At 41.7% G+C, this 16,953-nt stretch overlaps 2 protein-coding genes across 2 annotated transcripts in view; both read left to right on the forward strand.

The window, feature by feature from the left end:
- Window positions 1-10,502, forward strand: part of pparab (peroxisome proliferator-activated receptor alpha b) — a 32,711-nt gene extending 22,209 nt beyond the window's left edge. The window contains exons 5-7 of the mRNA XM_062389955.1: window positions 2,123-2,322; window positions 5,259-5,712; window positions 5,865-10,502. Coding sequence (XP_062245939.1) covers window positions 2,123-2,322; window positions 5,259-5,712; window positions 5,865-6,109 — 899 coding nt within the window. The 3' untranslated portion in view covers window positions 6,110-10,502. The remainder of the gene's footprint in view (window positions 1-2,122; window positions 2,323-5,258; window positions 5,713-5,864) is intronic.
- Window positions 10,503-11,541: 1,039 nt separating this feature from the next.
- yars2 (tyrosyl-tRNA synthetase 2, mitochondrial) lies at window positions 11,542-16,519 on the forward strand. The gene is made up of 5 exons (XM_062389975.1): window positions 11,542-12,388; window positions 13,196-13,363; window positions 14,666-14,821; window positions 15,093-15,263; window positions 16,138-16,519. Exons 1-5 carry the CDS (start codon window positions 11,601-11,603, stop codon window positions 16,295-16,297), a joined length of 1,443 nt encoding a protein of 480 aa, XP_062245959.1. The 5' UTR covers window positions 11,542-11,600; the 3' UTR covers window positions 16,298-16,519.
- The last annotated feature ends 434 nt before the right edge of the window (window positions 16,520-16,953 follow it).

Below are 16,953 nucleotides of genomic sequence, written 5' to 3' on the forward strand. Positions count from 1 at the left end.
CAGTGATTGAGCCGCGGTGAGTAAAGACCTGATGCTGGACCCAGTCCACAGAACCCTGAAGCTGCACCACAGCTGCTGCAGACACAGAGCTGCTCACCCGTTTGTTCACAGTGGAGTGAAGCGCGACTTACTACACGAACAAGGTGTTGTCGTGATTGACAACATTACTCACAGTGATGAGTCCCAGCTGCCACTAATACTGAGCGCTGGTCGCCTGTTTATCCAGAGTTGATCAATATTGAACGTGTCGCATGTCCGAATTGTACCAAATTTGACTCTGTTCTTCCTCGGTGCCTGAACAGCACACATGACAAGTGTGAAGCTGATAAGATGAATGGTTCTCGACATATTCGAGCCACGTACAGACAGATGTTTTTAAATTACTAGACAGATAGTCGCCACTTGCTTCAATTGTATTGGATTTGGCTGCAACGTGTTTTGAGGACTCAAACACTTCACCCCCCTTCTCCATCGGCTTAGTGGTAAGTATATAATGAGTGAATTAACATTTTTGGATGAACTATCCCTTTAAGGTTTGTGCTGTGTAAGTGAGAAAAAAAATAAATCCAGAGCAATAAGTCTGACTAAAGTGAGGAAGGTGTTTATTAGCTGCTGTCGTCCTCCTCAGCAGGAGATTCAACTGAACGACAGGTTGCACCCACACCTCTACGCTCCCCCCTCCCCCCCCCCCCACCTTGAGACGCAGACTCATCCCCTCACACCGGCTCTCGGCAAATGGACTTATGCTCGGCTTAGCATCACTCACTTCCTCTCATCTTAATTAGACTTGGCTCCTGCCCAGGCGAGCGCCGCCGAGCTTTAGCGGCTTCAGATGATCCATCCACTTTGCGAGCAGTAATCTAATGGGCCCTCATGCTGGCCACTAGCTCGGTTTCTCATCCCCGAGCTCAGTCTTGCTCAGTGTGAGTCTCTCAGTCTGGATTTGTTTCATCGATGGGTGGTGCGCTGGACAAACTGTGAAATTAGATCTCCTTTTGTGCTGTAGTAGTCTTGTAAATACAGGCAGCAGGTGCAGCTGGATGTCATGTTCTTAGAAGGAGGCGTGTGTGTGTGTGTGTTTGTGTTTGTCTCCATTTTCTTATGCCAAAAGAGATTGTCGGAGAGGGATAAAAAGAGTTCACCTCTAATCTTATTAGTCAAATGGGATCAGGCCGTCTGAGAGATGCCAGCATTCTCTCACAGAAAAACAACTCTGTTGTGGTGTTGACGCACACTTCACGCAACCACCACGTAACTGTGTAGTAGTAGTCTGGTGTGTTCATTCATAATCTACTATCCCTGTGATACATATAACAGGAAGCAGACTTTGATTCTGTATCATCTTTCATTTATGGTTAACTGACCCTGTATGAACCATAGGGGGTTTTGAAACCTAGAACATGGGTGGGTCAAAAACATGCACTGCCTCTTATGGTCATTGTTTTTGTACCTTAAATACTCTTGCGTTTTTTTTTTTTGTAGGGATTGCAATGAGCTTCTGCACAAAGTGTTTCTGTTATCGAATCCCATTGACATGTGATAACCGGGCGAGGACCCTGTACTTTGGATAAAATGTCATTTATTAGGATTTAGCTGATGAATTGTTTGTATTGTATTGATGTTAAATGGCTGACTCAAGTTACATCACTGATCTCTTACTCTGCTCAATCTAGTCACAATTTGAAAATAAGTCAAACGTGTTTTTCATTCTCTTTTCTTGCTGTCTATTATGGGATGTTCAGGTGTAAAGCCAGTTACACTTTAAGTGATTATGGTTAAAAAAAGGCTTTGGCACCAGTCATTTAACATCATAGGGTGTTTTTGTAGAGGTTATGAACATGATTCCTTCAGATGTCACCATGCTGGATAAGTGATTATTGTGGTGTTGGGTGCTGAAGCTATTTTACATTTTGCCAAACTGGATTGGTTTTTAAAGCTCTTAATTCTCTGCATTCTCTTTTCTCTTAAATAACAGTTGTTTTTTTGTTTTAGTTTTTTACAGTAACCACCACATATAAAAAAGACCTGTTAATATTTAAGTACATTTGATACACATACATTTAAATTCATTGGAATCACAAATTCTGTCACCTCATCTGACTTTTCCTCCTGCTCTCCGCAGCCATCCGTTTTGGTCGGATGCCTCAGTCGGAGAAGCTGAAGCTGAAGGCGGAGATGGTGACGGGGGACAGAGAGGTGGGAGACCCTCAGGTCGCTGACCAGAAGACGCTGGCCAGGCAGATTTACGAGGCCTACCTCAAGAACTTCAACATGAACAAGGCCAAGGCTCGAACCATTCTCACCGGAAAGACCAGCACCCCTGTATGTTGAGTGGGAGTAGGGGCTTGTGTGTGTGTGTGTGTGTGTGTGTGTGTGTGTGTGTGTGTGTGTGTGTGTGTGTGTGTGTGTGTGTGTGTGTGTGTGTGTGTGTGTGTGTGTGTGTGTGTGTGTGTGTGTGTGTGTGTGTGTGTGTGTGTGTGTGTGTGTGTGTGTGTGTGTGTGTGTGTGTGTGTGTGTGTGTGTGTGTGTGTGTGTGTGTGTGTGTGTGTGTGTTTGTGGATTGCGTGTTCATGGCTCTACGCAATACCAGAGTTTCTTCAGAGCTCAGTGCATTTCTTCCCCACTGGAGTGATTCCAGTGTCATTCAGTGCACACGGACAATTTGCAATCCACCTCATGTCTCAATTTGACCTGGTACCTAAAACCTCTGGGTCTATTTGCAGCCAGTGACAGAAATAACTTGCTCAATCTCTAGTGGGAGCCAAAACACTGTTTGGACAAGGACACGTCTGTTTGAACTGAAATGCACTGAAGATATGAGAAAGCCAGGGTTTCTGAGCCCATCACTCTGCCCCTCCACCTCCTGTTTCCCCCCATTCCTCTGCTTTTCTCACTACTAATTCCCAATCTCCCCGAAATAAGTCCCCTTGCAGCCTAGTTTCTTTCACTTTCTTTTTATCTTAGCAGAGGGGTTAGTGCGGGGGGGTAGGGAATGCAGTGCAGTTCTTGTGAATTCCAAGGAATGGATGTGTGTAGGTGTGAAATAGTTCTAGAGGGACAGACCGGTCCAAGTTCACATCCACGCTGAAACGGACAACCTACCCGCTGCTTCTGAAGATCAAAGCTCTCAGATGGATGAGTGTCCATTAGCATCAGAGGGAGACTCTGTGTTCTGCAGACTTTGGGAAGCAGTCAGTTGGAAATTAACATAATGTTTGATCTTTAGGTCCATTCCTGGTGTCTCTGCGCTTTTATACAAGGAAAGAACTTCCCATGAAAACCTTATTGTACTTGCAAGAGCTCGTCGTACCAATGCTAACATGTTACATAGCCATGATTCCGATTTTTTAGGATATATTTGTACACAGTTATACACATTAATAACGAAACGATAAAAATGGTTAATCACTCTTTGGAAAAAATCTATCGTCTTTGATTAACGTCCTCTGGTATCACTCTTGCAACTGAGGCAGAACATTTCCATCAGGTTTGACTCATCGGTCTCTGATGACCACTGACTGTTAGTTGTGTTTATTTTATTGTCTGACTTGACCGGTTTTTTATTGGTGTGATTCACCAACAGAACAGAGAGTCTGGATGAGCTGCTACAGAAAGTCAAGCCCTCACAAGAATTGTGTGTGCAATGTATAATTCATAACAATGATCCCAGAGACTGACTAACAGTCAACTTTGATTAGTTCTATAATTAATATCTTTATTTATATCACCATTTTGGTCCAGACTGAAGACTATTGGATGCATTACCATGATATTGTACAGAAATGCATGAACCCCAGAGGATGAATCCTGCTTTGGTAATGTGTTGACCATAAGTGCTCATCATCAGGTCAACACTCTTGAATATCTAATACCACTAAGTGAAAGCATCTTTGTGCCCATGTGCAGCCCCTCAGAGTTGCTTCCAGAGCTGTAGACTTGTCTCTCGTGATTTTGTGGCTACATGTATATTTCTTGTGTGTCATAGTGGAGATGCTGCAGAGTTGTGCCTGAAAATCACTTACTAATCACAAAGTCCAATATACTATAGTCAATACACTATAGTGACTTTGCCATTTGGTGTCCAATTTTTTAAACCCTATATAGTGCAATCATTGTTTCCCATAATGCATCATGAAAATTTGTGTACAACTGATAGTTACCAACTGAGAAATACATACCATCATGCATTGCGCTCGTTGCGGAGAAGCGAGCGGAGAGAGCGCAGCAGGAACAGCCTGACCTGTCGTACAAATTGAAATACAAGCAGAGCAGCACATCACAGCACAAACTGAAACAAAGTTAATTTCTAAATTTTAGATCATCCAAAATATTTTTTGTGTAAAATAGACATAGAAAACATAGAAAATGCGTCAAAGGTTTTTGTCTATTTTTTTCCTGATGAGCTCAGTAGTGCTATATAGAAGACCCTATATAGCAGAGTAGGGGTTAGTGATTGAGTGGCTGATTCTGCACAGAACCAAGGACCGAGCTCATTGTAACAGTGGGATGATCATTTTGTCGTCTTTGCTTCTGCACGATCACAGTTCACGCTGTGTGGCCCCAAAAAAGCTCTTCGTATCCTTGAGAAAATCTGTGTGACTTGAGCAAGTGAACAAAAACAACAAAGCATTCTGAAACTGAGATTAATACCTCATGAAATGAACTTTGGAACAGTGACACAGCTAAATGCACAATAATCGGTTACTGCTATTCACAGCTTACATGGCTGGTTACATTAATACATTTCTTTGTAACAACGTTATTATGGTACTGTGCTTCTCTTCTTTTATTTTGAAAGGATAAATTGTCAATGGAGTTTAGTCTTTTAATAAACTACCTTCTCATGTTTGGGACATTTTGAGTGGTAACTCGACTTGGCTCACACACTTTCACTTACAACCTCACCTGTGCTTATATTTCTAGTTGCACCTGAATGTGAAAAGTGACATTCATATTCATATAGCCGAAAGGTCAAGGAAAGTATTTATGTCGTTTGGAACTATTCAAATGCTCTGGACTCAGCCTCTGATCTCAGTGAAGTGTAAACACTGCAGTCACTCAAGCTTTTCAGAGGTTTGCTGATTCAGCCTTTTCCATATATTTATGTAGTCAAGTCGGGTCAGGTTTGTTTTCTGTATGTAGGCCAATGTCACAGAGCACGCTCTGCTGACTGGGTTGCAGTTCAGTTCAAAACATATTTGCATGCATGCTTTACAAAATGCAGCTCTGGAGACTGTTTCTTTCTCTTCTACCTGCAGCCGTTCGTCATCCATGACATGGAGACCCTCCAGCTGGCAGAGCAGACGCTGATGGCCAAGATGGTCGGCTCTGTGGGATCGGTAAAGGACAGGGAGGCAGAGGTTCGGATTTTCCACTGCTGCCAGTGCACATCGGTGGAGACCGTCACGGAGCTCACAGAGTTTGCAAAGTCCGTCCCCGGGTTCTCGAGCTTGGACCTCAACGATCAGGTGACTCTTTTGAAATACGGAGTGCACGAGTCTCTCTTCGCCATGCTGGCCTCCAGCATGAACAAGGACGGCCTCCTGGTGGCGTATGGCTCAGGCTTCATCACGCGGGAATTCCTCAAGAGCCTGCGGCGACCGTTCAGCGACATGATGGAGCCAAAGTTCCAGTTTGCCATGAAGTTCAACGCGTTGGAGCTGGACGACAGTGACCTGGCTCTGTTTGTGGCTGCTATCATCTGCTGTGGAGGTGAGAGTACAGGAATAACTTTGTATTTTATACTTTTTTTCCAATTTTCATGAAGTGTAGAACTATTATGGAACTTCTATTTGCTGAGTATTTTATTCTAATCACTAAATAATGCTCAAGGAATCTCACTCCACGTAATTTGTCCTGTTTAGACCGACCGGGCCTGGTGAACGTGGAGCACATCGAGCAGATGCAGGAAAGCATCGTGCAGGTGCTGCAGCTCCACCTGCTGTCCAATCACCCGGATGACACTTTCCTCTTCCCCAGGCTGCTGCAGAAACTCGCCGACCTCCGGCAGCTCGTCACTGAGCACGCACAGCTAGTGCAGGAGATCAAAAAGACAGAGGACACGTCGCTGCACCCGCTCCTGCAGGAGATCTACAGAGACATGTACTGAAGTTTGTGGAGGAGTAATCCAGGAGAGGCACTTTGCAAACCATTTCCTTTTTTTTTTTTTCAGGGACAGAAGAAGATGTCCTCCATAAGCTAGGGTTGAACCACTTACACCTTCCTAATGCAGCAGGAGTTAGTTTTGGTCAGCGCAAGAGCTCCTGTCCAGGTCCAAGTGAGAAGTCTTGAATTCTCTTGGTCTGGCCCATTGCTCTCCACTCCCAGGCAGAACAGTTGTGATGTCCAGCTGATCGAGCCCCTGTCTAGACACCGGTGTATTCAACCTCTGACCAAAACGCTAAACTAAAATCTTTAACGAGATCTCCATGGTCATATCCCCACCCTGAACCGTAAGAGATGACCACAGGTGAACTTGATCGCAGGTGTCTGGTATGTTTGAAAGTAGATTTAGATTCTGATGTCAAAGAGCCATACACCTTCACAGTGAACAGCACCCAGATGACACCTGTGGCAGCAGCAACATTAAAACCGACATGAGACAGTTTTCAGTCAAGGCAGCTTCTGAGAGATTTACTACAAGGTATTATGGTCATATACAGAGAGATTTCAAGAGTAATGTCATGGTAATACAAGAATACATTTGTGACTGAGAAAAAAGAACTCAGTATTAGGAGAATAAAGAAGTCATGATTTAGGGGAAATAAGCAGCAAAGAGAAGCCGCCCTCGCTGTAGTTCCACGAAACCTCTTTGAATATGATGCAGATGTAATAAACGATAACCGCTCTCGACCACTACCAAAGGTTTCCTCCTCCACGAAAAGAAGCAGCTTCCTCCATGTCCGTCTGGTTCTTTCTTCAGAATATAAACAATGACGTGCTCAACACCAAGTCCTGATACTTATGGTAATGTGGTTCTGATGAGCCAAAATAACTTATTTTTATTTGTAAAACTATTTTAGTGCAGGTTATTCGTCTGATGACCCTTCTTGGGTGACACAGCCTAAAATTATGACTTCATTCTCATAATATTATGACTCTATTCTCGAAATCTCAGACTTTTTATTTTCTTTAAGTGGCCCTCATAATGCTTTGAACAGATTAGCTACTGGTGAATGATGGTTATCCAATCACAAGCCCTCCAGCAAGTTTTATAGCCATAGACACAACTGTCAAGAGGCTTCTGAAACTAAACATGTATTAGTACTTTAAGTCCTCGAAGCCATACTTTGTTTAAAACGATGGTGGAAATGATCCTCGTTCTTTGTATTGTTTTCTCCTTGTAACAAAACAGCCTCTCGACTCAGTACGGATTATCCTCATTTACACTTCGATTCCACAAACTGATCACGCAATAGTACTTTTAAACATCAGAATAAAGAAGAGGAATCTTACAAGTTTATGAAGGGAAAGGGTTTTGCAGACTGACATTTTGCAGATTCACTGTGCACAAGTACCATGGTGCAAATCTGAAGCACAAACACACCGTCGATGTGTCAATGTAATATGTTTTACTGGACCTCTGTTCCCTGCCTGTTTGGCAAAACACACACACAGACGTTTGGCACTCCATCCTGTTCTGTGTCCTGGTATTCAAGGGCTAACACCGAGATCAACCGCATTACAACCTTAATACTGGCAGGGCGGATTTCCAGAGAATTAATTCATCTGTTTCTTAATTTCTCATTTGTTAAAGTCCCGTTCAACAAAATTCCATCTCAATAGTATTATTTTTTGTCTCACTCCTCGCTCTACTTCTACTGTGTTTGACTGGCTGTGTTTGGTCCTCATAATGTGCGGTTGATTGAGATTCGAAGGGGTCATCTATGTGCATGTCTTTTACCTGATGGCAAATGCAAAGCGTTCTTCTTAAGAGAAGAATGATAGTATGCTGAAGTTTTTCCATCATCAGAAAAGAGTTATTTTTGGGTGAGAAATGTTCTGTGTTGGTCATTTACGGCAAACAGTCAAACCAAAAGACAAACATGTGGCCATCTGCTCTTATTCGACTCAGAGAGCGTAAGATGAAGCCAGTCAGACAACATGGGTTATTTTTCAGAATAAGACAAGTAAAAAGACTGTACTGTAAAGATGGATGGACCAAATACATTTCCATATGGTATCATTTAGATGTTTTCTTTGTGTCCTCCATCTGTTCTGATGAACTGTGCATTTGAAAAGGCCACTCCTCTATGTTGTCATGTCGCATTTTGTGAAAAAAAAAAAGTTAATAAGTAGAAAATGCTCTAGAGATGACTTTCACTAAAGGAATGTTGATGGTGGAAACATGCATGTGTAATAGTTTGGATAATATAGAGTATATGTGGACCTGTGAGCGAATGCTCTCCCCTCCTCCTCATCTGCTTCTCATCCAAAATCTCCTTATATCACCATGAATTGATTTGAAATTCAGTCACGAGGAACAGACCTTGTTTATAATCGCAGTGAACTGTAAATAGCTGAAACGATCACGCCGACCCCTCGCCCTCAGCTTTTTAACCCTTGCGGTATACAAGGTACTAATGATGATCAACTTTTGTATCCCTCAGTTAGGTATAAATACTTTTAAATGTTTTTAAAAAATTTACTATAAGTGTAGTCACGTACTGTATTGTTTATTCGCTTAAAATGCCACATTAATTGTGTTTTTTCGATGATTGAATTGGAATCATATTTTTATACTAAAGTTAAAATGTACTGTAAATGTCTAAATCAGATTATTGTTTATTTGAGACGGCACGGTTTGAAGCGTGCGGTGTAAATAGATTTTTCGGGTGATAGGGCGACTGGTAATCTGAATACCCACAGATCTGAATCCCATCGGGGGACATTCCTATTAATTAATCGTTGATTTCTAGAAAAATGCATTCAGTTCATTTCAGCTGCACTTCATTTATCTGTTCAATTTAGCGCTTATGAGAGAAAGTGAAAGCACACAGGGATGTGCACGGCCACATGAGCTCACGACTGATTAAAACTTGACCTCTGAATAAGACATTTACCTTTTGAAAGGTCATAATACAACTTCCGCACTGATCACAAAATACTAGTCTCCTCCTTTTATACTCAGGTTGCATTAAAATACAAATGGGGCGTTTGAGATATGCACAGAATTTCATTGTTGTTATCAGAAATTCTCCATAGTTGCCTCTTTATATTTAACAAACCTGTATTTTGTGCTCACGCATCTCTGTTGGTCAAACAGAGGAAGTGAAGGCACTCACAGTTTGCCATCACATGTTATTACAATGACGACGATGCAGTAATGAAAATGCAGTATATTGTTGTTTTATAATTCTCCTTTTGCCACACGTTTTTTTTTTCTTTTTCTGACACTTCTCTCATAACACGCTGCTATAATGTATGAACTCGCGTTAACACTTCTTAAGCCATGAGTAGATTAAAGACACTTCAAAGTCCCTCTTACTTTACATATATATATATATATATATATATATTTTCTCAGAATGTCAGTCCCACATGCAGATTTCATCGAATGCAGCTTGGTTTATAACTCCCCTCGCACACTCCAGCGGATTTGGGAATGTACTTGGGGATTAACCACAATCAACCTGTGCCTTAACGCGTATGCCCCGTGCCATACAACACTAGAGATTCAGAAAACAAACACAAAAAGACTTGACTCGTGCACACACACACTTTTAGAAAACTGTTTGTAAACTGTTGCGATTCAGCGACATAGTACGGTGGGGGCCACACATACAGGAAATTATGTCATGGCAGATTTTAAGAGAATATCCTCCGAGGTGAAATCGAAGCTCAAAAGTGAAACTGAAGCTTTGTTTTACAGTAACAATGAAGGATTTACTTTAACGAATGCTCAGACTTACAGAGGTAAAAGGTTTAAACCCATAATGGTTGAAACACTAGAGCCTGGCCCTTGTGGAGAGGTTGTGTAAATGTGTGATGTCTTCTTACCCTTAGGAATGTCTGTTTTGTTTTGAAATGACAAGGGAAGGTTTTTTTTTTGTTTTTTTTTAGATTGTATCAGGGAAACCTAGTCTTCCTTTGTTGAACTAGCTCAGGACATAAAAAAGGTACTGTTCTTCCTTCTCTAGCTCTCTCGCTTATTCTCTCTGAGATAAGTTTCTAGTGCTCTGCCTTACAGCACAAACACCCACAATAGTGATTAATTTGACTTTATTTTTATATCTCCAAAACAGACCGAAAATAGGGGCAGAAGTCATAAGAATTAGATGTTTGATTTGATTTTTCGATTTTTCCCAAATTTATTGGAGTTTGTTTTTGTGGCTATAGTGTCATGCAAAGAGAAAACGGAGACTGTCTATGGATGTGTTGTTAATGTGTACTGTGGCTTGGTAACAATACTGTAAATGTTTGATGAATGTATATCTAGTCATTTAAACAATGAAACAAGTTGTCATTGACCGGGTGTCAAAATAAAATGATTTGGAAATTCACTACGTTTGTTTTTAATTGAATTGGACAATGCTGGATTTAATTATGGATCATTGAAGTTTGGTTTCTGTAGTGGATTCATAGCACATGTCTTTGTTTGACTAAAATGTCTACAGATTTATTTATTATGTTTACAAAAAATACATTTATAAACATAATAAAATCCATCTTCTCAGCAGGTCCTGATGCGAGTTCATCATGTATTGATCTGTGGACAAACCTGCAGAAAGAGTATATTTACTTTATACAGTGAAGAGAAAATGCTGCATTTTGATTTAGTGTACTGATTAGTGTCTGACCTATGGGGGGGGGGGGGGGGGTCAGGTTGATCCTAATATTAGGGGGAGTCACGAATTTAAAGACATGCTACTGCAACATATTTCTCAATATGGTTTTTGAGATATCTTTATCAAACCCTTATGATAATGAAATGTAACTGAGGCTTTTAATGTTATATTACAATAAACCATAAGCTTTATTATAGATCACTTAAGCTTATATCCGAACAAATATACAATTGAAATGAGAAAATAATCATTTGAATGTAAAACATTTGCATTTTCCGCATTGTCTATTCTGTAAAGTTAAAGATTTTGCATCAGTGAATGTAAACGCAGATACAGAGATGTCTGCGAAAGGCTCATATCACTAAATAATTGAGATCATTGATTGATAATTGTAATGCCAAACTAAATTGAGTAAAATAAAACCACACACGATTCAAAATAGAAATCACACACTATCACGCTTTGCATGGATTGCAGACTAATAAAGTGATATCAGTAGAAATTAGTAAAAGTCGTCAATATTTGTTTTAATATTTGTTTAAAACAAATATTGGTTTGATTTGATTGGTTTGATTTGATACTTTTTATATTAAGTGTATGACTTTCACAAGCTTCAATAAAAGGGAAGAAAAAAACGACAATATTACATTGATTATTGTTATGATTATGATTATTATGGGTCCTTATTCCTTTTTCATCGAGTATGGGAGCACCTGCCACCAGCCTTCTTATTTAAGAACCAAAGCACTAGAGGGCGCTGTCGTCCCAACACACCGCCCATGCTTCCTCGGTCTGCTCGTCACATTGTCCAACATGGCTGCGCCCTTGGCAGGAACCTGCCGCTTTCTACCGCGGCATGCGTCCTGTGTCCTCCTCAGGAGAACGGGTGTGTGGCTCAGCCTCAGGTCTAGAATTCACTGCTCCTCCCCTGCACTCAGCGGGCTGCTCTTCTCCCTCAACAGACGCGGTGTTCTGAAGGACTCTTTCCCGGAAAACGCAGCCCAGGACCAGCTGCCGCGGCTGCTCCAGTCCGGTGCTCAGACTGTGTACTGCGGCTTTGACCCCACGTCCGACAGCCTCCATGTGGGCAACCTGCTCGCCATCATCGGCCTGCTGCACTTCCGCAGCGCCGGGCACCACGTCCTGGCGGTGCTCGGAGGGGCCACGGCCCGAATCGGGGACCCGAGCGGGAAGACGAGCGAGAGGGAGCCGCTGTCCGCGGACACCGTGGAGGAGAACACCCGGAGCATCCGGGAGAGCATCCAGAGGATATTCTCCAACCACGAAGTGCACTTCCACGATGGCTCCAGGAAGCCGGGCACAGTGACCGTGCTGAACAACCTGAGCTGGTACAAGGACTGGGGCGTTGTTCCCTTTCTGTCCGAGGCCGGCAGACACTTCAGGATGGGCACCATGCTGAGCCGCCACAGTGTCCAGTCCAGGCTGAAGAGCGCCGACGGCATGAGCCTGACTGAGTTCACGTACCAGGTGTTCCAGGCCTATGACTTCCACCACCTCAACCAGGTGTACGGCTGCAGGATCCAGCTCGGGGGCACCGACCAGCTGGGAAACCTCATGTCTGGCCACGACTACATCCACAAGTGAATAACGCTCCTACTTTTACTTTTAAACAGTGTCACCGAGGACTGTTTCCTAACCTCCCCGAGATATCTATTAATGTAGTACATCATTGATCCACGGTAAATGTCCACACAGCAGCAGATGTGATTGCATGTGCCATGTGGATTGTTAGGAGCCCTGCTTCAATTCTCCACTAAGGATCTATTTTACCAGTGGGGTCGCTGTTTATACACCACAGGCCTATAACCTCTACCAGCCAAACCAGTTATGTATGGTTGCAAAATTCAGCTCAGATATCAACCAGCCCGGTCGAGTGATTTCTGTCATTTACAAGGGAATGTCCATCCAACTTAAAGACAACTCTGAAATCTTCTCCATGGAGAGATACCTGTATACCAGACCCTGTTAAAGATTATGATCAATTACTAATTTAGCAATCCTGGTAAAAAAAAAATCTGCATTCTTCTAATCCCCCAATTGACAATGTGTTTTAGTAAAATGTGGGAACTTAGGTGCAGGCATAATTTCTGTATACACTGTGCTAGAGCTACCAAGACACTCGAGAATGTTAATTTCCTTGTTTGTTCTATTGAAAGTTTAACACAATATGGGAAATGTAAACAATATTCCATATCAAATAATTGTGCTGTTCGATATGATGAGGTGTTCTCTTATTATGCAGACCAGAGAAAACTTCATTTAAAAAAACAACTTTATTTAGTTCTTGTTTGACAACACAACTTTGTAAAACAATAATGAAACTTGATCATATCATCTCTCTATTCAATTCTATTTGAAGTTGCTTAAGATATTATTTATCTCTCCAGAGTGAGTGGAGAGGAGGTGTATGGACTGACCACCCCCCTGGTGACCAGCTCTGCCGGGGACAAGCTGGGGAAGACGGCGGGCAACGCAGTGTGGCTCAACAGAGACAAGACGTCACCGTTTGAACTGTATCAGTTCTTTCTGCGACTGCCTGACAACACTGTGGAAGGGTACGTGGAGATAAAGGCATGTGTGTGTTCGCTTTGAAAGCTTCTCAAAGATGGGTGCTTGGGGGGTGGTTGATGATGCTGCTTACATGTGACAGACGCAACAATTAAAAGGAAAAAGGCTTTGACACGCACATAGAAGACACCGACGAAGATGTAGAGAGAGTTTGTGGTGATAGGAGCCGACACCTGTGTCTGTGTGCAGTCTAGAAAATAGTGTGATGTGTGAAAAGCAAACCAATCGGGGAAACTCTGTATACGATTCTCCAGACTTAATCTGTCATGTCTGACAATGGCTTGACATGCTGTAAATGTGCAGTGGCTTCAGAAAGTTTTGATTTCCTTTCATGTTTTACACAATTTCCATCAATCTCCACCTAGACTTGTATAAAGAAAAAGAAGAAACGTGTCTTTTCGAAACTTGTCTCGTTGGTGTGCCTCAGGTCATTGTTGAGTGAAAGATGAACATCACCCCCACAGGCCATGTGTTTGCCTTCATTCATCCCTCCTTCATATCCTGATGCTGCCACCACTATATTTCATCATAGGGACAGTATCATTCAGGTGATGAGCAGTGTCTGGTGTTCGCCCGATGTTAAGAGTTTCAATTGATATCTCATCAGACCCAGAAATTGTTACCCTCATATTTGCCGACTCATTGAAATGCACCGTGGCAAACTCCCAGGTTTTACTGAAATCCTTTCCCATTCTACAATAAAGATCTCATGGATGCAAGGCTGCTGAGAGAATCCCCCTTCCTGTCAGGTTCCCATTCTCTGCAGAGAAGCTTTGTTAGCATCTTGGTCACTTCCGAGCTCCTGCAATAGAAAAAGACTTAAGAGTGGTTTCCTTATCTTGCCCTTATCTATGCCTCACATTACAATTTAATAGACTTTCTCTAATTAGACCCATGGCTCGGTTTTTGTTCCGACTTGAAGTTTGAATTGTTTGACCTCATTTCTACCGGTGTGAACCTATTTCATCTATAACCAGTCAATTTACTTATTCACAGCTTGACTCCGGTCAGGCTCTAGGCACATTTAAACACAATTGGGGTTGCTGCAGACGAGGGTCTGAAGAATTTAGTAAATTTTAAAGTTTTTTAATACATTTTCAAACATTTCTTGTAACACTTTTCCACTTTGTTATTATAGATTAGTTCTTGAAGGCTAGTAAGAAGGCTAAAAGGAATTTTATTAATTTGAAAAAAAATTGCAAAGAGTTCAGAGGTCTGAATACTTTCTGGAGCTGCTGTAGATATTCTCAGCCTTGAATCCGAGGCTCAGGTGTATTGTCTTTTTACAGGTATCTGAAGCTGTTCACCTTCCTGCCACTGGCGGAGGTGGAGAGGCTGATGGAGCAGCAGAGGGAGGATCCAAGTAAACGACTTGCACACAAGCGACTGGCTGCAGAGGTGACCAAACTGGTGCACGGAAAGGAGGGCCTTGAAAGTGCTAAGAGGTCAGATCAGGCCCTGTGTGTTTGAGTGTTTGTCTGTGTGGTATTCAATGCTGTTTTATTCAGGGTTTCACATTTCTTATTTGATAGGTCATTCTTAAAAGTAGCAGGATGTCAAATAGCTGGACCATTAACAAATGTAATTTAGAAGATGCCAAATCTGTAACTCCACCATGTTCCCAGTTCAATAACTCCTAGTGACCTATGATCTCATTACTGAGGGGAAATGTACCTATTCAGAGAAGAAAAGTCATATTTAATATTATCGTTGCAGATGCACCGACGTACTTTTCCACAGCAGCGTGCAGGCCTTGGAGGAAATGAGTGACGATGAGCTTCAGGAGCTTTTCAGGGAGGCTCCCTTCGTCGAGCTGCTGTTGGAGCCGGGGACCACTGTGATAGACGCCTGCCGCAGAGTCAACGCAATCCCAGAGGGACCCAGAGGGTGAATACGCCAATGTCGCTTTCCTTAAATAAAGTTACAGTGTGCAAATACCATTAGTTTATATTAATAATTTATTAAATTGAACATATTAAACTGTAAATATGAAAGTTAGGTCAGTCCACTCAAATCACAAACATTTCGTGCAAACTTCTTTTATGTGGCTGCACATTGTTTTGACAGCGACCATATAACTTAATATTCAATCATTAAAAATCAAGCAGCTGTTAGGCAGAATGTCTGCAGTACATCCTGTGGATTAATTGGCCACTATTTCTGGAGACAAATGTTTCTGTTAAATTTGTAAATTTCATTGCTTACATCACTTTGTGAACAACAAATATAATTCAATTCAGCTCCATTGAATCAAAAACATTAATTGAAATAGGACAAATTTTTAAATAATCATTACAAAATGCCCCAAAAAATATTTTCATTGCATTTCATTAGCCCATAATGACATTTACAAAGTCCCTGTTTTTTCAAACAGTCCAATCATTCAGTTTATAGAGATATAAATTAGAAATGTTGCAAATCCTCAGTCGAAGCAGAGAATGCTGGGAATTCCTTTCCTGTCTTCATATCAGTGAGTTTGCTCTATGTTGAATGTTGTATGAATAACTGCAGTGCACGTTTGTTTGATAATTGGAAAATGAATTACAAATGATTTTGACCAATAGATTAATAATTTAAGTTATATATGTTGTCTCGTGAGCACTCTACACTGTAATCTGTCATTTGCACCCATGCTTTAATTAGATTATACAGGTTAGAATGGTTTGGTTTGCATGCTCACTTTGTGTTCAGCAGCTATGTGAGGTAATGTCTCTGACTAGTTGAGATGGTCCTAACCGACCGTGTTAACGCTTGTGTGCAGGTATCAGATGCTTTCAGACGGTGCAGTGTGGATCAACCACAGACGGACAAATAAACCAGAGCAAGTACTCATCCCCAAACTCCACATCCTGTCTAATGGACTAACGTTGCTCAAAGTGGGCAAGAGGAACTTTTACATCATCAAGTGGCTCAGTCTCTGAAGTCACCTGCTCTCAGCAATGGACCAGTATACTGTAATGGACTGACTGGGAAGGTAGGAGACTGCACCTCAGCAGGTCAAAGAGGAGACATGGATGGACTGATAGTTTGGTACATAGCAGGTTTTGATGAAGTTGATTTCCCTGTGGTTGTAATATAAATATGTATATGTACAGATGTGACATTTATCAAAAGCTGCGGTATTAAAAATAATTTGACATGAAGACGTTGTTCAGTTTTTGCAAAGTGAACACTAGGGGGCAGCATGGTCCCAGTCATAATGATGGTGCTGCAGGCAGCCACAGCTGAACCACTTCGCCTTCTGTGACCCCATAGACAAATAATTGCTAATAGTAAAATAAAATTGCATCATTGCTCGCAAACAGTTTATGCTTCTATTTTGAGCAAATTGTGTTTTTCCAGTTTGATGTGAACTCGAGGCCAACATCTGTCTCACTGCTGCTGTTCTCTTCTGTCTATTTGGTGTCCAGTGCAAAATGCACCACAGGGAAAGAAGGAGATTTTAGATCAAATTTAAAAACCAACAAAATTCGATTGGGGATTATTGTCTGATTTCGTAATTTGTATATTTCCGTGAGCAGATTTTTTTGTCAAGATAAGAGTAAGATTTCCCCCATTAAGTACAAAGTTTTCACTG

The sequence above is a fragment of the Platichthys flesus genome, chromosome 6 (genome assembly GCF_949316205.1).
Source record: "Platichthys flesus chromosome 6, fPlaFle2.1, whole genome shotgun sequence".
Classification (NCBI taxonomy): domain Eukaryota; kingdom Metazoa; phylum Chordata; class Actinopteri; order Pleuronectiformes; family Pleuronectidae; genus Platichthys; species Platichthys flesus.

Coding starts and splice junctions, on each gene's coding strand:
- yars2 (XM_062389975.1), top strand. CDS start 11,601: ATGGCTGCGCCCTTGGCAGGAACCTGCCGCTTTCTACCGCGGCATGCG. Junction 14,822..15,092: donor GGCCTTGAAAGTGCTAAGAG/GTCAGATCAGGC, acceptor TTATCGTTGCAG/ATGCACCGACGTACTTTTCC. Junction 15,264..16,137: donor ATCCCAGAGGGACCCAGAGG/GTGAATACGCCA, acceptor GCTTGTGTGCAG/GTATCAGATGCTTTCAGACG.